Source organism: Aethina tumida, chromosome 3 (genome assembly GCF_024364675.1).
Source record: "Aethina tumida isolate Nest 87 chromosome 3, icAetTumi1.1, whole genome shotgun sequence".
Lineage (NCBI taxonomy): Eukaryota > Metazoa > Arthropoda > Insecta > Coleoptera > Nitidulidae > Aethina > Aethina tumida.
Window position 1 is genome coordinate 31,752,137 of NC_065437.1, and position 27,270 is coordinate 31,779,406.

The 27,270-nt window shown below is 30.0% G+C and overlaps 1 protein-coding gene across 1 annotated transcript; it reads right to left on the minus strand.

Annotated features, from left to right (window-relative positions):
* Nucleotides 1–231: 231 nt before the first annotated feature.
* Nucleotides 232–27,270, minus strand: LOC109596209 (uncharacterized). Its single transcript, XM_020011705.2, has 6 exons — nucleotides 26,970–27,270; nucleotides 16,708–16,916; nucleotides 15,487–15,619; nucleotides 5,620–5,753; nucleotides 4,222–4,420; nucleotides 232–2,780 (listed from the first exon to the last, which is right to left on the minus strand). Exons 1-6 carry the CDS (start codon nucleotides 27,025–27,027, stop codon nucleotides 2,692–2,694), a joined length of 822 nt encoding a protein of 273 aa, XP_019867264.2. The 5' UTR covers nucleotides 27,028–27,270; the 3' UTR covers nucleotides 232–2,691.

A 27,270-nucleotide genomic window follows, 5' to 3' on the forward strand; every position in this document is an offset into this window, starting at 1 on the left:
ATTATTATTATTATTAAAATGATTGACTATGAACATCTATAAATATTTTAAAAATTATTTTTCATAAAAATCATATAAAATCTTCGACTTACCTTATATTAAATATTATTATATAATAAAATTAATTAATTACTGATTTTATATATATTTTGAAACAAAACTAAGAACTACTTACCTTATTGTGATTTTCTGCAAAAGTTAACTAGAATATGTACAAAAATAAAACACTCCTTGAACATAACGGCTGTATTTAATAATATTATCACAGTTAACAATCGTTCATAACAAAAAACGTGGACATAAATCGTTTCATTAATATGTTTTTATATCTACAGCTGATTGTAAATATTTAATTTGTTAACACATATCCATTTACTTAAATAAGCTATACAAATATCGAATTAGTGTCATGACAAATGACGTGTTTATCCATTTAAATATTATTCCTATACTAGGACTGGCGTTTATTTCATCTAAATTTAAAGCGGCATTTTATAAAATTGAATTCAGTCAAAGAAACAACCTTAAAAGCAGTTATTTGATAAGATTATTCAATTCCTGACTCAATAATTGGACAATTTTTAACTCACTTTCTCCTTATGTTTTGAGCCTTCAGTTTAAAAACATATAGTTGTTGAGCTTTGCACATGGGAAGGTGATTGTCTAACTTCTTAATATATGTATGTATATCATTTAATTGACTTAAACTTAGTTTGTTTTATATAGCTTATTTAAAACAATTATCTCCTATTTTATGACAGTTTTATTTCATATATATATTATCAGTACAAAATTTATTTATAAAACTATTACGATATTTTCTATTGTAACACATTTAACACTGTAGTCGTAATTCATTTTGTTATTTGCGTATTTACAAGTTTCTGTCAGTACAAGTTATTACAACATGTAGGTATGTGCGGGGAACATGTAAACAAACGATTTATCTTACAGATTTCTCTGGACAGAAGTTTATGAATAAATCTAGACCGACGAAAAGGAAGAAGAAGAATACATTACGTCCCTAATCAGGTTTATATTTTGGTAAACATTTGCATACGTTAATATTTAGAATGCGGCAACGTCTTCAGCACATCCCATCTCGACTAGCAACGGCACCCGTGGGATGGAAGCGAGCGAAATAGACACCAAACTCCGCAACCAACTCGTCGGATTATACGGTTTTTAATAAAAAGAGGAACTATCGGAAAGCTTTTACTGAATGCAGCACGCCAACATGACCTACACAATGCGAAGGTTTATTGCATTAATTTAAAATATTAAATGTTATATCGCGCGACCGCTTTCGTTCTAATCCAAATGGGATTTATATGGACCACATATAAAATTGTGTACGTTAATATTTGGATTTTCAGTAAAAAAATGTTAAATTATACAGTAAATATTAAATAATAATACATTATCAAAGTTGTCTAAGTGTAAAAAAATAAGAAAACTAGTTTGAAAAAATATTTATTTGTGACATGTTTTTCGAGTATGCAAATAAGAAAATTTGTTTGGGAAACTCGCAATAATACATATAACAAATGCCGATACATAGAGACAGAATATCCACGTCACTATCAGTTTCCTGTCGTTAACCCCGTTGGAACATTTTTCGGGGGAACGTTGTCGTATTTTCGCATGATTGTGTGTTTAGTCCAGTTAAGCGTAAACTTCTTTCTGTTATATTGGGACTATCGCCGTCGTTTGTTTTGGTTTTCCATTCCTATTGGTAACCTTTTCCGAATATAAATAAGAATAGTGGGTTTATTCTGTTATAAAGCTTCAGGCAAATATTCAGCTGAAATGGTTGGGCATTTTCGTTTTATTATTTCAGTTACTAGTGTTATATTTTTTTCTAAAACTGAATTAAATGCTACAGTGATGAAGAAATGTACATATTAAATGTTAAAACAAAATAAATTGTTACCCTACGACGAACTAAATGAACATGTACAAATTGGTAAGTTTCTATTAGATTTGCTATCGGTAATTGGATCACTATCGAAACAACATCTATCTGGCTCTCAGTTTTAAAGCAATAATCTTTTAAAAAAGAATTATATTGAAAAATTGCCAATTAAAGTTAACCTACTTCAGAGTACTCGGACGTGTTCTTTTTACTCAGATAGCACAGCAATTTATATAGTATTATTTCCGCTAGATTAAATTTATTTGCTATTTGCAGGGTACTGTATGTTCTTGAGTTTAATTCTGGAATGTGATTCACACAAATTACTACGGTACCTATAGTAGTCTTTTTGAGTGTTATTACTGAAGTGCACATCAGAATGAATAGTTTGAAAGTTTTACTAAACGTTATCCCGTTACACACAAATTCAGGGGGAAAATGTGTGGTTTTCAATAGCTCATAACTTTCTCTAGTTTGAAAATACTACATAACCACATTTTAGGGTAATTTAATGTTAAGACTAAACGTGTTTTATGTAAGTTACGAAAGAAATTATTAAGGAAAAAACAGGAAACTGCGATAATAATATGAGTTGGTCACGTAATAAGTAGATAGTTCACATTAATGGGCTCAGTTGCTTGTTCCAATTTATTTTGAGATATATGAATTTACCAATGGCAACAAACTTTATCTCAAACCTGTAAGCATTGCAACAACTTCCACTGACCACATTTATAAAATCAAATCGACTGCAATGAAATAAATTAAAAGTACCCCTATCTCCAAAACGACAAAATATACAAATGTATTAAAACTATTAGAGTCCTATCGCTTACGTTGCAGTTAGGAAACCCACTTGCGCTCACTGAAACAAAAATATAAACGCATTAAAACAGTGAAATACTTTACTGGACCCACTAACGATCATATTTTTGAATGATGCCGCCTTGAGCTTTGTGATTTATGTTTCCCTTTTTGCTTGTTTCTAGTTAGTTTTAAACGAAATTCGATACGATAAATCTGAAAGTCCGAATGAAATATGATAGGGTGTAACGTACAACTTTGTAAACATATTTTTAACATACCAGGATTAAATGCAATGGACTATTTTGTGTCGGTGTGTTTTGAATTCACGTTTTACACGATATTTATTTGAAACTGCGTTTTTATAATATTATATATTGCCCTATGTTTTAAAATTTATAGACTAGTGAAAAGTTTTCAGGGATTATTGGTAAAAAGAGATTACATTTTTCTATGAATTTATGAAATGCTTTAATAATTAATTAATTATTAAACTACAGAGCTCGGAGCCGAAATATCGAATAAAAAGATGGAATGCAGTCTATTTAAAATTAATTACATAACTGCACCGGAAGTTTAAGTCCTTTCGTAACAACTAATTTATTGCGCATTTTCGCTACGCAAAAAGCAATTACAAATTCATAATTAATTTCAAACGAAATTGTGTTAATATTTAATTTTTCTTTCGCTCATTATTCCAAATTAATTGAAGTATCCAGGACGAATTTTTAATCAATCATATATATTCTAAATCGATTAAAACGTAGCGAACACAAAACGCACCGTGCGCTAAATAAACCAAACTTCAAGGCGAGAATATTTAAACGTACCATCTTATTTATCTTCCTTTGTGTTGCGAAACAGCTTCAACTGGAATTAATTTAAATCGTAGGAATTAATTCACACCTGTCCTAAGAACTGCTCGAAATTAAATTCATTCCGTCATAATGGTAGCAAATATTTTCGCACCCGAAGACGAAATTAAACAAATAAACAACCGAGTCGGGCCTACACAGTCCTTTATTTGTCCAGTTCGGTCACTTAGGAGTCTTCTAATTTATTTATGGGCGTCTGGGAAGTAAACTGCTATTCCATTAATTGGCAGACTTTAGAAATGTAGTTTGTTATTTTAAAGCAGAGTTTTAAATTAATTTTAATTGATTATCTTTAAAAAATTATGTTTATTGTCAGCTTAATGACTGGTATATTAAAGATTATCACAAAGTATTTATTAAATATTCATAGGTAGGTAGGTAAGTAAATTATATTTTCAAACGGAACTAAATAATTCATTTAGGCATTTCAATATTTCAAAGAAACCAAAATATTGAATATTAATGAACTAAATTTGTTGCAAAGTTGCAAATTAGCTCGTTGATATTTAATTTTAACGGAATTCTAATAGAGTGAATAAACGTGATGCAACATGTAAAATACCTTTTGAATCATAGTAATAAAAAAAATTATATTAGAATATTGGGATGAATATGTATGTTATTTACCTCTTTCTGGTACCGGTTCTCTGGCGCTGTCGAGTGCAAGAACAGCATCCTCTTGGTATATACCGGCCACTTCGGCCACACACTGCAACATAAGTCTACCCTGACTGAAGTGAATCTCGTACAGTTCCATTTCTAGTGACAGATCGCTCCAGGCGAGATCAGCCGTCCTCCTGGGCGGCAGTGGATCGCTACGTGCGACCTGAAAACCAAACGAAAGTTTTTCATTAATAATCCGGCCATTCATTAATAAAGTTCGATAAGGGTCGACGGAAATTCGGGACAAATGATATGGCGTACTTTTGAACAACTTTAATTTAATGGTTCGTTCCCTCACTGTGGTTTATTTATTTTATTATGCGCACATAATTATTTTTATATATAAAAGCACAGAAATAAATAATAAATAATATACGCAGAAATTTTTATAATAATTGTATCTGCACAATAATTGAGATGGACTGTTACTAATATTGTATGGTAAATAAAAGTACACTTAGAATAAATTTAGTAGGGTTAATAAAAAAATGCTAAATTTAATTAAAATCTGTTATTCATTCATTCCTTAGAAATACTATTTATTATGTGCATAAGAAAATTCGTTCAAACTAAGCCTGTGCAAAGAGGATTTTAAATAAGATTAAATATTTACTCGACCACTTTTTAATTTTGAAGTAGCAACTTAAAACTCCTGAAATGTGAGAATGAACTTCTACCTGGTCCAACTTACTGCAAACTCTCCGGCAAATTTAAATTGATCTTAAAACGGGGCTGCCGGAGACTGAAAAAAAGTGTTTAGACATTTTTATCTCATTAATTAAATACCTGTCTTGCGAGTTGTTCAAGGGAAAACTTGAACAGTGGCGATGGGGGCTTTTTTTATTTTCTTCCCGTGAGTCTCTAGAATGTACATGAGTTTGGCGGGAGTGAAAAGTGCACGGTTAAAACTTCAATATAACTTGTTGGCCAAAGTTACGGTAAAAATTTAATTAAATTATTTAAGTGAGTGAAGTGATTTTTTTTTTGCTCAAGTCTACGTACGCCCGTACAAATGAAATGGCAAAATCTTTTGTTTGGACCTTAGAAAACATTGATAAGGGCTGAAAGTATGTAGTTTTCTCAGAAAACAATGGATGTAATCTAAAGTCAACAATCAAATCAGAAACAGAACGTAGTCCCAGACACAAAAACTATGGCTGAATAAGGTAAAAAGTAAATGCAAAATGTAAAGTGATTTCTAATAAATTCAAGTTTAAAAATTTAGGTTGTCCAAAAGCTTGAAATATTCATAATAAATTTGTTTGTCGCTTTTTAACCGCCATCAGTTACCAAATTGGAAGAGAAGTAAGGAAACTAAGAAGTGTTCATCCGTTCTTATCTCATTAATTAAATATACAATACCGTTAAGTTGTTCAGCAGAAAAGTGAGGTGGGCTGGAGGTCTGGAGGGTGGAGAGGAACAATTCGCACGCAAAGTGTCTCCGTAGTCCAGGGGCTCTCTTCCCACGCTTATTTTCGGAGGGAAGTCTGGCAATTCTGGAATAAATGATTAATTATTATTACGACGTTTTTATAACGTAATTATTTTGAAATTTGTCCTAGATGATTATTAAGCAGTTTCTATTTAAAATTTTAAAGAGGAAAAATGAATGCAACAATTTCTTTTCACTGCCACTTAATTCATTGTATGCTAATTATTTGCTAAAGTGAAGGGAAGGTGGCCATTTTTTCACCTAAATGCACCAAATTCTTATAATCTTTCACCTGACTAATTGATGACAATATGTCAAGGCTTTTTATCGTAATTAATTATCCTATTTTTCTAAAACACTATAAATGTCAGTAAAAATGCAAAAAACCAATGCATTATTTTATGGATTTACTCCCACATATTTGGGCTATAAATTATATACATCCTGATACTTAATTATAATACCTGTAAATGCATATGCATTAAAATTTTTATTAATCACGAATATGAAGGACTTCGGTCACTATCTTTTTTATTTTGATAATAAAAAACAGTTATTACAATTAACTTAATATAATAATAGTAATAAGTGTTTTTGACATCCCGAGATAATTATGAAATTGCATACGGAAATAGTACATGTATTGCACTTTAGCGAATAATTAAAGTTTTTCTCTGATGTCGTGTCAGTTAACTGCAATACATTAAGTTTTAATGTTGCTGTAATTAATTGTAATTAAAAAATTATTATTTTTATATAGACAAATATACCTAAACGCATACCTAAAGAGTACAGAAAACGGAATAAAAATGTTTATTTATTAAATATCAAACCGTAATCTATGTGTTAATCAATCTTACAAAATGGAAAATACGCCATAATAAATTTATAAGGATTCACAGAGGAAAATTAACCGGCTTCTATCCCCGTTCCATCTTCATTAATCAAAATTTGGCATCATAAGAATATTACTCGATGAACGATAAAGCTTGTTTACTGAAGTTGTATTCTTAAAGGAAATAAATTGAGATAAATGGGATAAAATAAAAATAAGGGAAAAAGTACACGTCTTATACTTTATTAATTTATTGACACTGACAACCGTTTAAATGTTAATAAAACAGCTCGACTACACTTGTGCCGATTTAACAATAAATTAATGTTATGTGACACAATTCTGTCATCAACTAAAACGTTCAGGCGACAGCAATTAAATTCTCATGATTAACTCTTGACGAATCTTAATTTCAAGCTTTGCGAAAAGTTGTCAGTTTCCTGCTGCAGGTCCAGGTGAACCAGTGACATTTCAATGTGCTGTTAGGTTAAATCCTGCTACTGAGACATCCAAATTTGTTAGCTGACAAAGACGAGGGTGTTGTTTAGGGAGAGCACGAATCTTACTTGTAGCGACTCCTAAACTGCGTAAGATGACATCTGACCTAAGCATTCTTAATGTGAAGTAATCGTATTACGCTTATTATGAAAATTGAAACTTTTTATTAACAATTTAAATATTAATTATATAATTTATATTAAAAAAATATAACATAATAATAATATAAATTTATAAGCTTCAATATTATGCAATTTATTATAGAATATTAACAAACGTATAAAACACATACTGTAACCTATTTTTAAAAATGATAAAAAATATTAATATTCAAAAACATTAAAGGAGGTCAAACAACTTTGGTAAATTTATTTGAACACCTATGATAAATAGTATAAATCTTCAGGTTAAAATAGATAACAAATTAGCCAAGCCCATTATCATCAAGGATAATAACTCAGTGTATCAAAATTTGGACTTTGATGTCATTTCAAAAATTCTTTTCTATAAATTATTAATTATGAAGGAAAATAACAAATTAACTTAATTATTAATTAATTATTTGAAAACGTTGTGTCATAAGCAAGCCATTATACGTAGGTGCAAATAATTTAATTAATTTAATGAATATTTTAATATATGTACATTAGAAAGACAATACATGACATAGCTTTGTCTTTCTGCATTAATCCAACCCTGAGGTTCAAACAATATGTCAGAGGTGTTAGAACAAACATTGTGGTTTACTAGACAAATATGCTCAGTTTGTTGTCCATTCTTGTTCTATTAGATATTGAATTTAATGTAAGTCCTTCCTTTAATCCCTTGACATGTATTCTCTATTTTCAGTGAAAAACATAATTAATAAACAGGTTTTACTTTTGTGTTGAAATGAAAGCATGCAAAAAAATAAACGAGTTCCTAACAAAACAAACTGAAAAAGCTTATAATGAAAACCATTAATTAATTAGGTACATTATTTCGGTACGTCTGAATTTAATTACATCCTCTAAAGGTATTAAAACTTATTGTATTATTGTAATAAAATAAAATCACTGAAAAAATCCCTTAACTGATATCGTCCAATGCAAACACAATAAAATGGAGATTTGATTTCTTTAAATTTACCCGTGAGAATTCGACCATTTCTGTCATTATGTAACAAAACAACGAACGATTTATCGAATCAAAAAATCAAAAGGCACGCAATAAAACATATCGACGACAAAACAGTGCTCCCCCATTTCACGACGGTGATACGAATGCAGAAAATAAAGGTAACTGGTACTTCTGCCACGTAATATTTGGCTTAAGCTGAGATGAAATTGGTTGAAAAGATTTTATTTACCCACGAATTCAGCATATTGCTCATATTTTCCTCTCTGGCATACTGCAGAATTTCTGATACACAAAAGGATTACCGACTGCAATATTCCTGCCGTGCAATATTGCTTATAATGTACAGATGTTAGTATGAATGTATATTAAATTTGTTCATGTTTAAGTGCTTTGAATGTTCTGTGTAAATAAATATCGTCAATTGCATCATCTAAGCGTAAACAAGTAGAAATTTCAAATGTTGAGACAGATATAATACATGAATCAGATGGAATATGTGTTGTTAAAAAAGGACGATAAAAAATAATAAACACAGATCTGCAGATAAATAGTTTCTGAAATATGAAAAATTTTTGAATATATATTTCATATTGCATATACAGTAGTTTACTCTAAAAATTAAACAGTATGGATTTTATGTATTGCCGCGAAAATAGGCTTAGCATTAAAGATCAACGTGTTTGCGGTGAGGCTTATATATATCACCTGCCAAGGTCTGTATCTATTCCACAATCTATGATCAAGTTTATTTTTTTGAATCTGATTTCTTATAAAAAAATACTGATTCACGTCTTAATTTCAAATTTCTTATTACGGATGAGGTTGATCCACCCGAGAGATCAATTTTTAGAATACACATGTTTGGCACTATGCTTAATAAAAATATATATACATATTTTTTGAAACAAAGGCAATAAACGTTGACTTGCATGATTCTGCTCATTTTCCCTTAGCATTTATTTCCATTTAGCCAAATATTTCCACATAAATAGATAGTTCGCCCGATTTAAACCATTTGATTTATTTTTTTTTGGGTAATGTAAAAATGTTAGTCTACTCCTATATACACCTAACTACGAATTAATAAAAAATGTTTAGTTGTTTTAGAAAGTATGAAAATCCTTTACACAAACACAATGTACCTGCTTAGAATAACAAGTAATTGTAAATAAATGTTTCAATCAGACTTCAGTTCAGTTTGTTTTGACTCATACTGTTACACTTTGTTATATATTATGTTTTTTAACATCCTGTATAACTGTAAAATTAGTAAAGTTGTAATTTGATCAAATGAATGAAGTGATCATATTATACTATAGTTTTACTAATGGAAATTAATATGATAACTGACTTTAATGCAATATTAGCTTCCAATTGTCAACAACAACAAATAATCATCTAATCAACAATGCCTAAAATTTACAATCTAGTTATTTCATAACCGCATTACGGGCATACAATGTTAACAAACGTATTGCAATGCACATTATTAAAATTTATCGTGGAAAATATACAAATTAACATTTAATTTGCCAGTACACGGTTTGGGCCTTCCCTAAAGTCAATTATGTAGGTATTCGCATTTGCCCGGTTTAACATATAATAAATAATTAATATCGTAATCTAAATTAATATTCACTATGTTAGTTTTGCGAAATATACTACCGGATAGATTTACTCTGCATGTCATAATTGTACATTGTGTACGCAGTAAACAAAGTCGAGTTATTTACATAAACAATATTAGTTTTAATCCACCCAAAATCATTCTAAGAATGTAATTTAAAGTCAACGGAACTTTTATCAATTTTTCCAAGACTCAATAATTCAACAAACTTCAATTACAGTTTGATGACACGTCCATTAACTTAATTAACTCCCAGCTACCAAAACAAGCAAGTTTCTCTTAAGCACAATAGCTGAGTATCAGAAAACGGCGGATTACATCAGCAATTAGTCGGAATTGGTAAAAATAAAGAGAAATCTTGATTCGTATATTTCAGCTTCAAATGGAGTGGACGGATGTGAAATATCAGATTGTTTTGGTCCTTTTTCTTTGATAAAGGTAACGTTTACCCGTGGACTTTTTATTTTGTAATGCTCCTACGCTGCTCGTATTAAGGTGCTAGTTAATTATCTGGATGTAATGGCCAATTATTATTGCTTTTAGCTCAATAATAGTTATATCTTCTGGTATCGTTATGAAACTACGATAACAAGTCCTTAAATAATAATGACACAGAATAAGTACGTAAAACTTTCCTATTCAAGCACATATCTGAAAGAAAATGGAATTATAATGGATGTTATCTATATTTGTTAAAGTATTTTGCATAAAGTATAACTTTGTATTTACGTCTTGAAATAAATAATGAAGTTTTTACGTTATAAATAAAACATGAACTTCAGCTTATTTAATTATGGATTTTCAAACGGCGGTACAAATAAAACGGATGTGGAATTATAAAAATAGTCTAACAGGTTCGGTATAATTAATTCATTAAATATTAAAGAATGCACTTTCAATTATAATTTTGCAGAAGAACTGTTAACAGTATAGACCATAAACTATGTATGAACAAATTTATGGTGTAGGTTAGATGCAAACTCATCAAATAAGAAGTATGCAATACATCCATATTATCCAAAGTATCCGTTATTAACTCCGGGCTTGATATGAGAGACGGGAAGGCAATTATTCTTGGCAGAAAACGATAAAAGCGTTTAAATACACATGTGCCGATTGTTATGGCTAATATCGGAAAGATTATCCGTGGCTGGAAATCGCTGAGATGGTAGTTAATGTTTACACACAAAGCACTTTTCAGCCATTAGATGGAAAGAAAATATTCCATGGAGTTTCTGGAGTGGTGCAAGGCAGACTGTACTCGGAAGTATGAAGTTCTAAGCTAACAACGGGTAAAACACATTTAAGTTTCCAAGACAAAACAAAATAAAATAAATATTTCAACATTAGAACGGCCGAGTAGATACTCAGAAGTTTGTTCCTTGGTTTTGGGTAGTTCAATGAATTTTAGCTTCCTGTTATTAAATTTATTTTACATTTAATTTCAGAACAATAGGTACAGAAAATTTAGTTTGTGAAAAAGCGAAGAATTTATTAAGTCACCCGATGACATTGACACCCGGCTTTGATGTAAATCAGACGAGTCAAGGATATACGTAACAAAATAAACAGAGGAAGGATATCTCCAGACAATAAAATAGTAGACAGTTTTCCCTGCGACTTGAATTTCCATACCCCATAGGTAATAGAAATGTGTTAGAGCGGAAAAATCATGTATCTTGACAGTTGGGCTTTTTTTCCCTCTTTCTTTCGGGTTGTTCTCTTTATTACGAAGCAGCGGGGTTTGTTCCAGTGTATCGTTTTCATGATTTAGGGTGCAATTATGCATGATAAATTTGATATGGCCGGCATCTTGATGTGTAATATGGTAACAGGGTAAATAATTTAGGAGGAATTTATGAAAAATGGGAAGGATGGCATTTTTATCATTGTTGATTTATTACGGAAAAAATACAAATTGCAAAGAATGATATATTATTAATACTATGAGTTTAACAATTGATTAATTAAAACTATATTCTATTGATGTTTAAATTTTAATCAATTAATTATATTCTAAAACTTAATCTTGTAAACTGAAAATCACAAAATCCTATTTCAAAAATGGCGAATGCGCTATTTAATATATAAACATTTGTTTGACTTTGTTAAAATAAAGTCTCACAAAATATTCTACTGAAAATACATATTTTCATATTGGTTTTTTCAAAAGATAACATATTTATGTTCCAATAAATTCATATTGGAAAAAAAAATATATTCAATTTTAATATAATAAATTCTGCTATTATGTCAGTTTTTAATTTTATAAGGCAATTATTACTATTAAAATTTATATCTACATTTTAATTTAAAATTAAATTGATTAGTTGAATTGTCTCATTACAAATAAAATTACAATTCGCATTTTTTTGAACTGGAATAATTGGAATTTCCTAGATTTAAAAATATTTTCAATTACATTTTATTTTCATCAGTAATATTATTTCGATATTTGCAGCTCTAGATAGTCAATATTTTATGGTTTTATATATTTACTAGACTATCTTCTTCAAGACGCACAGCACAGTCTATTTAAAAAATAAATAAGTTGTTAAAAAAAAACAAAATTTTTCTATTTTACTCCATTATACTCACAAATTAGTGACAAATGAACTTCAATTTATTTAATTGATATTAACTGTTGTTTTGATAGAGGAGAAGCAATAAACTGCCCCTAACAAAATTAAACAATTTTTCTTTTGTTCTCCTTAAACTACGAACCGAACAAACAAGACACACATCCCCAATCTTTACTGAAGGAAGTTGAACACGGAAATATCAATTACATCACGTTCCCGTAAAATGTAATTTGGAAATTGCCCGCCAGAGTAAACATAGAAAAAACCGATTTCCACATCTGAAATATAATAAAGACCCTGCGTATATTGTTGTAGATGTGCGATGTAAACAAACTTAACGATATCAGAAAACAAGCCCGAATATTTTTTCTTTGCTCAGCCCACCTACTTTACTTTTATGGGCCGTCATTATCGTCCATCAATTGATTTTTCCGATTTAATGGCTCAACTTTTTTTCGCTTAGTTTTTTAGACATAACGTTTTTTTGCCGCGAACATTGGATATCTTGCGCCTATCATGTAAAAATTTATTTGGCGATAATGAATGTAAAGACTGCAAAAAACAGGGTCCATTTTTTATTACTATCCGGCTCTTTCATCTGAAAGATTATAAGGGAGCGGTAATAGCGCATTCGTACAGATGTTGCAAATCTGTAATTGGATACAAACATAAATTTTTTTTATTGGACATGAGAAAAATATGTCGACGTGTTTACTTTATTTGATTGCCACTATACGTATATTAATAATATCGTTTATTAGGGTTAATATTATACCATGACAAAATTAATTATTAAACATTTACCACAAATTATGAAATTTAAATTATTAATTTTATCAAAATACAGTTTACACCAATTACAGTATAACAAAAGTCAAATAATTTTAGGAAACAAGTGGCGTGTTTGGTAAAGGTGTGTCTGTGAATTCTTTGCGTTTGCGTTCCAAATAATGTAATTAAGCAAATGAAATACTGACTCAGATAAAACTGCCGCATACATTTACATATACGTAAACAAGAAAAGTCTTCATGACTGTTTTGTCAGTAGTCTTTATTCTCAACTGTGCGTTTAATACAATTAATAATTAAAGTCGTTTAATCATAATCGCTAGGTATATAATTAAAATTTGCATCAGCGATACCGCCTGAAATACTAGCTGTAGTAATCGCGTTTTCCTTTGATGTGGAATTATATATTAAATTATAATTTCACGTTGAACCAAGTCAGATTATACGATTCTATTGAAGATTAGTTTTAGCAGACCGTTTTGTAGTATGCAGTATTTACTCTGCGAGCCACTTACTTTTGAATAGTTGTAATAATGATAAAGTTTCGAAATGTTCATTAATTCTCAGAAGGATAATGGCCAAATTGTCCTGGCGGATTTCCACAAGCTGACTCCACATAACTGTATCGATAGGAAGACTCGAATTTACACAATATAAACGTCTCAATTAACACAGTGTTAATTGTATAATTATATCTCGGGTCTTTGATGTATATATTAAACAGAAACTTCGTCGTCTACAAAAAAATCAAACGGCGGTTTGTAATTACTATGAATATGTATGTTTCCAATCCAGATGCAAATCCTAACACTCCCAGTAAAGACATATTAATTACCAAAAATGATTACATAGTGTCAGCACCTAATGAAACACTTAGGTTTAGGGAGATGATGTGTATTTTAAGGGCTTTTGGAACACGTACGCGGGCTTATGCTGTCGACATTGTGGTTTAATTAAGATTCATTGTGTTTTCTGGTGGTATGTGAGAACTGAGACCGTGTATAATTTATAATTATGTTATGCTAAACAGCAAAAAAATCAATACTGATTTTAAAAACTTAAACTAATAAAACTTCAATGAAGGCATTTTTTAATGAAATGTCTAAAAAATGAAGGTTGATATATCACCAAAAACAAAAGGAAAAATAAAATTGAAAAGTTTTATTGTATCATTTCAACTTTAAGTATCACTTTCATCCAAGCAATAAGTTGGGAAAAACAGGACATTTGTTATCCATACGATACATTTGATATGAATGGAGACATTGTATATTCAGTCTCAAAGCACCTAAGTATGCTCCATATTAGATGGATATGAAATATATATATATTTCAGGAATAAAATTCAACCGAGTGCCATAAACTTGATGGACCGATTTTTAAAATATGAGCACTTGATTCAGAAATATGCAGAATAAATAAAATTTACCTTTTTATTGCTTCGGATTATATTTAATGTTTATTTCAAGTAAACTTCTGGTTAAATTCTTGATTGGGAAACTAAACTATGTTGCATTCGCCAATATTCAAAATTCAATATTAAGTTTTAAATGCCAAAGCCTCATAAACTGGTGTATAATTACAATTTAGTTTCAGTGGTCAGACAGACTCGTGCCTCAATTGAATAGTTGGACTGAACGAACTAAATTTACGTGACAATTGAAGTTAATTCAAATCCAAACAGCTAATTACAATGCCTATAAGGAATTTTAATTATAATTAGGTATCCAGATTACAGTTAAGCACATTTACATACAAATTATACCAGTTGTTAACATATTTCATACGTACAATAGGAGGTACAATTGAGTAAATATTGTATCAAAATAATTTATGATTTTTTAAAATTATGAGATATGAGTTTATATTATTATTCAATTAAACTCAAATAAAATTGCTGAATAACTGACGTAAAGTTATGAAGGGATATTCAAAGATTTTCTTTCTTTTGAAAATGAAAAATTTATACGCGGAAGTAGGAAAACTTTCGCGATCACTTCATTTACCATAATGGTTATAATTTGTCAGCAAAAGTTCTTTCAGTGCCTCGTATTTATCCATTTTACGATAACGCATATAAAATTATATGTGTCCAAGATTAAGAAAGTTTATTTCTAGTTTATAGTATAACTTTACTAATAAATATGGTATATATTTTCTTAAAACTATTAGCCGTAATTAGTAGTTTTAAGCTTTATTTTAACACAAAACAAGTTGTATAATAGTTTCAAAATCTTCAAAACATTAGTAGTTGTAATTAAGAAAATTTTACATATTTTATTAGAATAAACTTTCGAAATTTAAATTAAATTTATTTAATAAATAAATAATTAAAGTGAATACTTACGAACTACAAGCATTGATTTTGTGTCCATCCCTGTTGAGAATCTAACATCTATTGTAACTTCGCAGCTGAAGTTACCAGATAAATTAAATTCAATATCTCTAAGTACTACCTGAGTACTATTTGAGTTATTCACCTGCAACACAAAAACTGTGATGAAACGCAACTTCTAGAAGTTTCAAATTTAAACATTATTAAATCAACTGGACAATTAGTTTAAAATGAAATACGATCGGACAATACATTCCTAGTCGCAATTTGCAAATTACACTTATCTTCAAACTCCCTTAAATTGGACTGCTCGCCATAAATTCAGAATAAAGGTGGAATAGAACGTCACTGACACTTGCTAATCTGATTTTAAATTGTAATAAAAACAACTTTAGCCATAAATTTTAACTGTCGTGTAATATATATAAAAGCTGTTAACTCCTATACCTATAAATATTATTTAATAAATGAATGAATGTTTAGATTAACGTTGAAATACAGACACCTAAAATAAAATCTACTTATAACAAAAACTTTTAAACAAAACATTAAAAAACTATAGGATTAATAGTATATTAATAATATTATTTAATTTGTTAATTTTAAAAATTTAATTAATTATAATTAGTTAAATTTAAATTTATTTGTTAGTTAAAATTTAAATAATTTTTTAACTTGTTTGCTTATCCTATAATATTTTTAAATATATCAAATAATCCGTGAAATTGGATTAATTACATTACGATATTTATGTCATTATATTTTCATAAAATTAAAACGTATAAATATAACATGAAACCTGTAATTTGTTCGTGACACTTTATTTGAAATTAAATTGATTTATAGCTCAATAGTTAAAAGCATTAAAATCGTTAATCCTATTAAAACATAAAAACATAAATGAATTTATTATGTTTTTAATTAAATTTGAAGCTAGTCTTTAAAATTTATATGTACAATGACGCAATAATTATTTCAGCATATTGCATATCCTATTTTTATATGTTTAAAACTATAACGTTTCATGCTTGACAGGTTAATAAAACCCAATGTTTCAGAACTTTTCATATAATAAAAATATATTCAAAACTTTATTCAACACAGTATACATTTAACAAGTTGTAGTCTAAATTTATAAAAAAATAAAGCGTTAATGAAAATACTTTTATACAATTATAAACGTTTTCAAAAAAGTTTAAAGCCATATATGAAAATGAAGACAAGAATACTTACATCCACAGTGATTCCACCAAAAGGAAACACTTTCGTGCTGGGCGTCTCGCTAGGGGTGTACCGATAGAATTCGTGTCGCCCTCTATACCACTTAACCGAATAGAGAACGTCGTCTTCGAGATCGTACGAGCATCGTAACGTTGAATGCTGCAGTCTTTGCACTACTTTCGGCTCGATTGTCAAGACGACGTCTTTCAATGCGAAAACATCTGGAATGAGAAAATAACAATTAGAGACGGCTATAATCACGGGTCTAATATTAGTTTTGTATAATTTACGGGCGGTCTCCGTAGGAGTTTAATGATTTGAGGGAAATTATTAATTAGCTGATGGAATCGCTGGGTTGATTGTAAGTTTGTAGTTCATCTGTTCGTTTATGTTCTTTCAGGAAAACAACAATTCATAAGCACAGGGAACGACAATTTATATTACTCATCAACACTAATGCTTTATAATAAAGTTATTATAAATAATGGTGCAATGCATTTACATGTAAAAATTTAATAAAACTGTTATCTAAGAATGATACACAAAATAGCATTCGGTTTAATTTCGTAAACATATAACACCGTTGGAGGTTAGTGAGTACACGGCCCTTATTATTTATTCACATCAGGCCTTTTATAACAGCATTAAAACGTATTGTACAGAAAATTTATATGGGCCATACTTTTAAATTTTACGTATGAAAGTCAGCTCTAGTGGAGATATAAATACTGTTTGTGAAATTTAATGTTTGTTAATTCTATGCATAAATTTCATTAAACGTTTTATTGTTTCACGGTTCAAAATTAATTGCCAAGTTCTGGCGGTGCAATAATGCATATTCAATGTCACTTGCAAAAAGGACAAAATGCTTTAGTAACAGAGCTTTTAATTAAATTACAGAAGTACTAAACAACAATGACATTTTTAACTCCTTCTTGAATTTGTACATTCATTCCATAATAAATATATTAAAAATTGTGAATTTTTTTCCAAATAATCGTTCATCAAAATTACTCAACAAATTAAAAAAATCCTAATGAATTTACGAACATTGTTTGATTAATTTTTTATGCATAAATTTGATTAAACGTTTTATTGTCACAGTTCGAAATTAATTGATACAACTTCCAGCGGCGCAATAATGGATATTGAGTGTCATATGCAAAAACATACAAAATGTTTTTCATGCCTTTAAAGTGTTTTTAATTAAATACACATTGTGAATTGAAAATTGTTTTATTTAAAACGTATTTGATCTATTGCCTTTGTATAAAAATTGTTCGATACATTAACACGTTACATAGCAATGTTTTAGCATAAACAAATATTTTAATTAATGCGTTTATCCATTTTGTTAAGATGTTTCATTTCTAATAATTCATTCACATGTGAGCACTGAATAGTTAGAATGAGTGACGAGTCAGCAATTGAATAATGTGGTTTTTCTATAATAGAGATAAATTTAATGAATTATAAATTTCTGTTGGAAGAACAATGCAACGTTTATGTATTTTATTCACCCCGATTGATTATTGTGATCAATTAAACAAGGAAATCTAGATAAATAAGTAAAGCTACAAATTGCTCTAAATAATAAATGCCAACAAAGCATTTAACCTACCGTGCTAATTTTGAAATATGCATTTCTATCCGCACTCGAGATTTATGCAAAAGTACAAGTTAATTCGCGTTAAACTCGCAACTCTATTATAATTCGTGCTTTCGTATCAGTGTAAAAAACTTGTAAATAAGTTAAGCATCTTGAACCTAATAAGTAAGTAAGAGATGGATTTAAATTGTACATGCCACCTCATTTGTTCACATTTATAATCAAATCATAAAATCTGAAATTGTATGAGGTAAATAAATGATTTGCAAGGATAAGAAAAACGATTTCATACCGTGAACTTAGAACAAACCCATAAATCTATCCAAGAAAAACAATTTAAATCTTTTGTGAAAATAGTCCAAAACTGAAAAGGGTTAAGTTCCAAACTTAAAGTGTTGTAAAACATCGACGAATATTCAACAATATTTAATTATAACGGTCTCTATTGATTTTCCTCTAACCGGCTTTAAAGATTATAAAAAATAAATATTATGATGCATGGTGCAGTCTCCCAGCTTAACAATTTTGGTTTTAATGAAATAATATTAATGAAATACAAGAGTTAACTGTAAATTACTAAAAACAAATTTTAACATATGGATAATAGGGGTTTAAGAATGGGTACATCTAAATAAAAATCAGATTTTCCGTGTCACCTAGTGAAAGCAGTAAAACGAGACAAAGTATCGGGGTCACAGGAACAAGATAAGCACGCTGGAGAGTATCTGTTTGTTGTGGAACAAGTGCTTTGTTACGCTCGTATGTTCAAGGGGACGAACTTCGTTACGGGCATAAAAACTCTTGTAGTACATCAAGTCGGCGACAAAACAATTTTATGCCTTCGCGACGCGATACACCCACTCGAAGGAATCCTGGAATCGTTAGTGGACACGACGGACCATTCGATTTAATGGGATCAACCGGGCGGACCTTGTTGGATTGTTCGACAGCTGCACGGGCCAGTAACGATGTGCAAACTCCTTTATTAATCCCCAGTACTTCTTTGGCTATGGTTTTATGGGACTTGAGTGTACTTCAAAATACCCAAATTGACTCTTCTTTGATAACTTCCAACGACTATTATCTCGCGAAGATTTTACCCTACGGCGGCCCTTCTTATTACATTGAGTTTAAAATAACTATAATATTATTTATATTTTTTAAACCTAATCTGCTTAAAGCCTTTATATTATCTGAAAGCGCCACAAAACGAATATTACACAAAAACATATTTGCATATTTAATTATAAATACATACAATAAGTCGACTTGAATTTTTGAGTTAATCTGTTACACGTTATTTATTAAAGTTGCATGCAACAGTGCCATTTACATTCGTTATGAGGCACAAAAAGACTCATTAGCACGGAAAAATAAACGAATGTCATTAGTTAATTAAAAATAAACACTGTTAAAATACGGTCTCGGTAATCTCTTAAATGATTTTATGGTTATTAAAAATGTATAATAAGTTTAACTATTTCTTTGAATAGGTAATAGCAAAAGTGAGTCGATTCTCATTGTGGTAAAAGATAGGAAGATAATTGGCCTCATTGTAGGTAGCAAGTATTTAAAATTTAACAGTCAATTTGCTACGTCGGCGAACAGCCGGATTTAAGTAAAATTATTCATTCATCACCTTTCATTCACTTCTCGTGCCAACGTTTCCTCATGGAAACATTCGGAACGGCAGAAAATGACAATTAAAATCGAAGATAGTCACATCTGCAAGTCTGGTTCTATATTAATTAAGATTATCCTGGTTATACCTCACAGATTAAGTGTGATTAATAATACACAGTTATTAATTAGTCAACGGTGATGAGAAATATGTAAAACGTTGTTGTGCCACTCATCCATCCGAGTATTAATTCAGCCACATTAATTTCTTAGCAAATTTTCTCTCCTTGGTTTCTCAATGTTTTGTTTTAATTACTGTGCTATTACGATCACCATTAGAAAGCACACTTGGGTACTAAATGAACAATTTTAAGATCTATTTACAAAAAATAAACAAATTAATGTACACCTTTAGTAATTAATGGTATTCAAAAATCTTAAGTGCTACGATTCAAACTATTTCTGTTATTCACATTGCCATGTTCTGTTTGAAATGTTGAAATGACAAAGGCGTGGTTAACGATATATCAAAATGTTTTAAGTGTTTTGTTAAGAACTATAAATAGGGATACAAGACACACCTTGCCTCAAACATGGTGGAGGCATTTAGAATATATGCAGGACGTGTAGCGTGTAGAAAGAGGAAAACAGCGAATTAAAGCAGATGATGATATTTTTGGAACAATACTGTGCTGCATCAAGGGAACACTAACGTGAATTTATTATATTTTATGTAACTGGGGACATATCAAATCCTCACAAAGAATATTTGTGTTTTCATATTTAACAATTTACGTGTAAACAACGTATGTATCATCTTTTCTGAACAATTTACTCTATTTCCATTGTGATCCGAGTTCTCTTTAAATAATAAATAATAGATAAATTATGTTTTAAACTTCGGCAGATACGCAAAAGAGTTACGTGAGGATTCAGGAGAAGCTCAATACATACATGTATTTTGCTAGGTAACTTTTGAGTATTCAAATAATATGTATCATTCAATGTTTATGCTATTCATGCTTATATTTTCATTAACATTAAGTAAGCATAATTTAATATTAAATACTTATTGTTAGCACAACTATAAATTAGTAAACCGTAATTACTACAGTGGGTAAACACATCCACCACGCATATAAATGTGTCTACTAATGAAACAATAGTAATTAGCCTTCGCGAAATAAATCATAGTCTGAATAGAAATTACTGCTGAAAAAATCCATATTGCTTTTGATATTGTTGACGACGAGCGTACACGAACATTACTATTATAACACCTTAATAATAGAATTAACATAAGTGCATGAAATGTGTCGCATGCGATAACTACAGACTCGGCAAACATAAACCATTTAAAAGAACCAAGATTATTTCGAGCGTGTGTACAGAGTTGGTGTTGCGTGCCAGATTTATATTTAGTGCATTCGTTGTCTTTGTGAACATCTGGGAATTAGATGAATTATATGATGCAGGCCTGAAAGAATATTCATGTTGAATTTCTGAAACACCTGCAGACCCGGCTCGTGATTCGCAACATCACTGCTACCAACATCTGGTTTCATCAATTTATCAGGATCAAAAGAACACATAGTGGAATGTGTTTTAGGAATTTACACGAGATTTTTGACGATTGTTTGTGTTTCCTCTAAAATTTATTTTCGAACGTTTGTTGCGAAACACCATAATAAATATTACAGCGTGTAACAATATTAACTTTAATTATCGTATCAACTGCTTCGGTATAAAACTATGCGTACGCTTTACATCAACTAGTGCACGACAAGAGGATCAACAATCCTGCTTAATACCAAATTGGAATTAATAACTATAATGGTGAATTTATATAACACATGAAGGATTTAATCACCAATTTATATGTGTGCCGTATTTGTAAGAGCCTGGAAATTGGATAAAATGTTCACTACCAAAACTAGTTAACTCCCGGTTTAAATTCCCTCTAACTAGGTGGCCCCGTCTGATTTAGAAATAATCCATGCTGATGCACAGCTTGTAATAAATAGTTATTAGCAAATGGTTAAAACAATGCAGTAGTAAATTATAAATACGGAAATTGTAGCGAACATTTCGAGAGCATTAAGTGATCATCTTTAAATAATGTATGATATTTGAATAACGAGAAACAGTGAAATATAAAATAAACAGTCTTTTAAACATGTAAATTTATTTTCTCTTGTTTTCAATAAAGATACATAAAACTCATTTCTAATCGATAATTATTATATTTTTGTTCTCTCTTAGATGAAGATTAAATTAAATATTCACATAATATTAAACATCAATAATCATGTTACAAACTGACATCAACAACAATATTTGCTTTACCTTTAGGGCTTAACTACTAACAGCGTAAGCACAAATGTTATGATAGATACCTATATAATAAATATTATTATTATTAAAATATCTCCTAATACAGCAAATTATCTTAATATTATATATATTTAAACGTGTTTACGTGCCAGATTCTATATTATTATTTGGTATATTTCCCACTTTTGCTTGATGCTAATAATTTAAATATTTGAAACTAATTACTATGTCTAGAACAGAACAAGTATATGAATTAATTGTTTTGGATTAGATCAAATTTAATACGTACATCCCCATGAACATCATCAACAACAACAGTCCTGTTAAGCAGTAAATAGGTAATATAGCCTCAAGTTGTATATCGTCTATGAGGTTTAATCCTGTACCATATTTGTAAGAGGTTGGAAATTGAAGAATATATACGTTAGTTAATTACCAATTTAAATTCTGGACGATCTTGTTTAATTTACTGCCTAACTCTATTGAAATAAGAGCCAGAACATTTTTCACTGCACTTCTAATTTTGGAACTATAATACTAATTGTGCATTAAAAATAAATTAAAACTTTTGTCTTCGTTTGTTTTAATTTTAAAATTATATTAAATGGCCGAAGATGTCGTGAGGGGAATGCTAATTAACTTATAATTAACAAAATTAACGAAGCGCAAAATTTTCTTATAATGGGCGTATTTTAATGAACCTATTTTGATCGCGGTCTATTTACATGTAAATATTTACGAAGATTTCTACAATGCTATAAATTAATTAATTAATGTTTAATTTCACTTCTTACATTTTTGTAAACAGGCTTTAAATTCATAATTTACGATTACGTCCAGTGTGTAAAACTGATTAAATCATTTTGTGGACCACAATATGGTGTTGGTGAATAAAACATAATTTTAATCAACCCTGGTAATAAAGTCGTCTTGAAGATAAAATATTCAATAATTTAATACAACGTATCTCCTTATTTAATACCCGTAATACCGTTACGTTGAGAATTTGAATATATTAAACCCAAAGCATGTCCGAAGGATGTGATACAGCCGTTGCACTGTTCTCGTATTTGCATATTTATGATAGAATTGCAGATCATGTGACTACAATAAAATGTTTTAAAAAAAGTTAATACGGCGAAGAATGAATATTTCATCGTTGACCGCGTATATTATGTCTGGCATATGTCCTAAACACTCCATAATAAAGAATTATCCACTGGAAAATTTCATTGCGCGACCCCTCATGGAGAGATTAATATTCGTATAAAAAATTATTCACTTGAGTAAATGGGACATAAAATTTAACTAAGATATTTATAGAACTAACTCAATTAGTAAAAAAGAAACTCGACATCCCTTTAATTCAATAGTGAAGTTGGATATAAGTTTAACTTCTAAAGTATGTTAATTCAATAATGAGCTCTTACTTCTGATAATTTAATTGTTGTTACATTTGCTGAAAGAAAGATTCTCCAAGTTAGGCGATGTTAATTTATTTTGTTTTCCTTAGGTAAAAGCATACGCCAAGTTTCTTAAAAAGAAGAAGCAAGGGTCTTGTAATTCAATCCGAAAGTATTCATTATTAAATTAATTGTACTTTTATTGCGTTAAAATTTAACAACCACGCTTTATTTATTATTGCAGTATAATTACCACTTATTTCTAAAACTAAGTTTCAAAGACATTTATTTGTTAATGATCAAAGATTAAAGTTCACATGAGAGACTCAAGAAGCTAATGTTATTAATCCAAAGCATACACAAGATGGTGTGAAATCTCAATTAATCCATATCTTTGAGTGAAAGTTAGCGAACATCCCCGTGGAGTGGCAAACTTATCAAGGTCAGAAATTCAAATAATGCGGTTTAATCTTTAGTTACAGCCTCAGGTTCCCTCGCGGAGAGTTTCAATTAAAATGCTGACTCACAAAAGGCAATAATTTCTTTTGATGCGTTTCTTTTGAAATTAAGTAACTCCGTAAATGGCTGCAGACAGTCTCGGCTTGAATATCTTGGAGCGACAAAACACTATCTATTGATAATCCAGATGAATCTTTACACTCGTGATTTGGAAACACCTTTTTATCTGATGATTGCATCAGAGAGTGGTTATCATCCACTCTTTTTCTACACCGTTAATTAGAATATCCTTAAACAACCATTGTTCAGGAAAAACTCCTGTAAGAAAAATTAGTTGTATATGCCAAAGACATATTTGAAAAAAGCTCATTTTTCATTTTATGTAGTTTATTAAATCTATTATGACATGACATATTATATACAATGAATTATAAAACAGCAATATATTTTATCGTATGTAATTATGCAACTAATTAGAACACTACATAAATGAAATTATATTTAGGCATTAGAAATACACATATTAATTACTAATAAATGAAAGTAACCAATCGATGAACTTACTAGCATCTGTAAATACAATATAATTGCTTAAATCACAACTTCTCTTTTTAGTGTCCGAAATGGACATCGAAACTATACCACGAAGAGTAAACACACCGTCCCTCTTCATTACAAATCCACTTCCAGAGTCACCATTGCAAGGTCCAGAACCATCACGCATTCCAGCACAGAAGGTTCGATTGGAAGTTATAAACTGGAATTGATGGGCAGATCGTATGCAAGTTTCCTGGTCAACAATTGGCATCCAAGTTTGCTTGGGTTCCGACGATATCGAACCTGTTTCGGTCCTACCCCACCCAGCAACAATACCTTGTCTGTCGACGATTTCATGTAACTTGTTAGAACCAACCCACAGACATATGGGTCTTACGAAGATGGTGAAGTCTACCGACTCCCGCAAGAGAATTACAGCTATATCGGCATCACTGTTAGATGATATGTAATCTTGGTGAACGTAGATACTTTCTACTTCCATTATACGTTCACCTTCACTGGGAACCCATCTAGCCAAGTTCGTCTTGCCTAAAATCACTAGTAAGTCTTTGTTCTTTAACAATTTCGAATTCTTCTTGACACAATGTGCTGCAGTAACTACATGTTTGTGAGAAAACAAACTCCCACTGCAGATATATGACAGACCAGATGATTGAACTTTGAACAAGGCTGATAACCACGGATAGGCACCATTGGGCACCTCTGAACCTCCAACAATTAATTGATTGGTAACAACGGGTTTACCGCAAACGTCACCGTATGGTAAAATAGGTTTTGGCCCTTGAAAACTATCTCCAATGCTCAATTCACTGTGTCCTCGTACAGCAAATGTAGGATAAAAAGGTTGGTACTCGCTATTGAGAACATCACTCCCTACAAATATGGGATACTTCATGCTTGATTGGTTTGGTAACTTGGGCTTGAAGTTTATCTTATTTATAACTTTCATAAATTTCTTCTGTGGTGGTTTTGGGCTTTCTTGTATATTGAACACTCCATACAACTTATTGTTATGAATCTCGCTTTCATCCACATCTAATGGAGCAAGAGGAACTACATCATGTGGCAATATTGTCTTCACTGTCTCGTTGGTCCTTGAATCATAACGTAAAGTTAACATACCCAGGCCATCGTAAGAAGTAACGGTACTCCAACAAATTTCCTCTTCATTCACTATAATTGTTGTTATTTGAGGAGAATGCTTTTTAAACACTGGCATCGTTATTTTGTACAGCAAAATAACATCTTCTGTTATATCAATGATATCTGTAGAAAGTAGTTGTATATCTGCTTGAAAATCAGAAGTGTTTTCCACCAACATCTCTATCAACATCGTTACATCCGTTCCGTTACTTTGTACGGAAATGTCACCTTGTATAAAACCAGGCTTCTCGAGGCTAAAGAAAAAATTGCTGGGGCATGCACGCTCATCTAAACTTTTTGAAAAATCCACATACTCAACGAGTAACAAGAAAACGCACAAAATCGCTATTGTTAAACGATTCATTATTACGAAAAAAAAGATTAAAATATGGTAAATACGAATGGTTAAACGAAGTGCACATTACCGTATTTAAACTTTTAAAGTGTACCTGCAATTGAGAAATATGCATTTTCAATATACAACAATTTAAATTTGATTATGTTAGGTATAATGTTTAATTCTAAATATTAAAATATTGCCTAATAAATATGCGGGAGTGAACAGGTAAATGACAACAATAAAATTATTAATTATAATTCGTATAGTTTTAAAATTTTCTCTTTATAAATATTTTGTCATTAAAACCTAGATGAAAATTAATAAAATATGAAATTGTATTTGTAAAATATATATTAATTTATCAAATAAGTAATAAGTAGTAATTAAATAATTATTTCTGTTAATTATTGATATTATTTTATTAAATGAAGTGTTTTAGACGAATTAATTAATTATATATTAATAAAGCAAATAATAAAATTCCTACACGCAGGAATTCAATAAGTTATTCATAAACAAAATAATGTATATCACATTTTAAAATTTATTGATCAACAGGATAAATTAAATTAACAATATTCGAGAGAAAAATAATATATATATTATTAATTAATTGATTATCAAAAATATACCTTGATCCTAATTTCCTTTTATCTTTCTGGAATATTTTCTGTACATTAATTAATACAATTAATTAATTGAAATATAACGTTTTTTTATATAATAAAACTTTATATTTCAATTAATAATATCAGTATGGTACGATCCATTAAACAATCTGTCAATATATTTAATTAATTATGTTTACCTTCGAAAATCATTGAAATAAGAAGCAACAATCCAATTATCCATTGATTGGCGGTCATTTCGCACAGTTTATATCACATCACTGCCCAAAATAAAAAATATCAAAACCTCGAAACAACAACACTATCATACGTCCGTATTTTAGTTAGGCTATGGTCATTTAATCATAAAGACCCCTTCTCGCGCGAACCACAGTCGTAAAACTTTATCGCCAGGAAAAAATAACGAAACGGTATAAATTTTTTGGAATGCGTCGCGACGCGTCGATATCGCTCGCAGTATAGACGGAAGAGCGGCGTCCG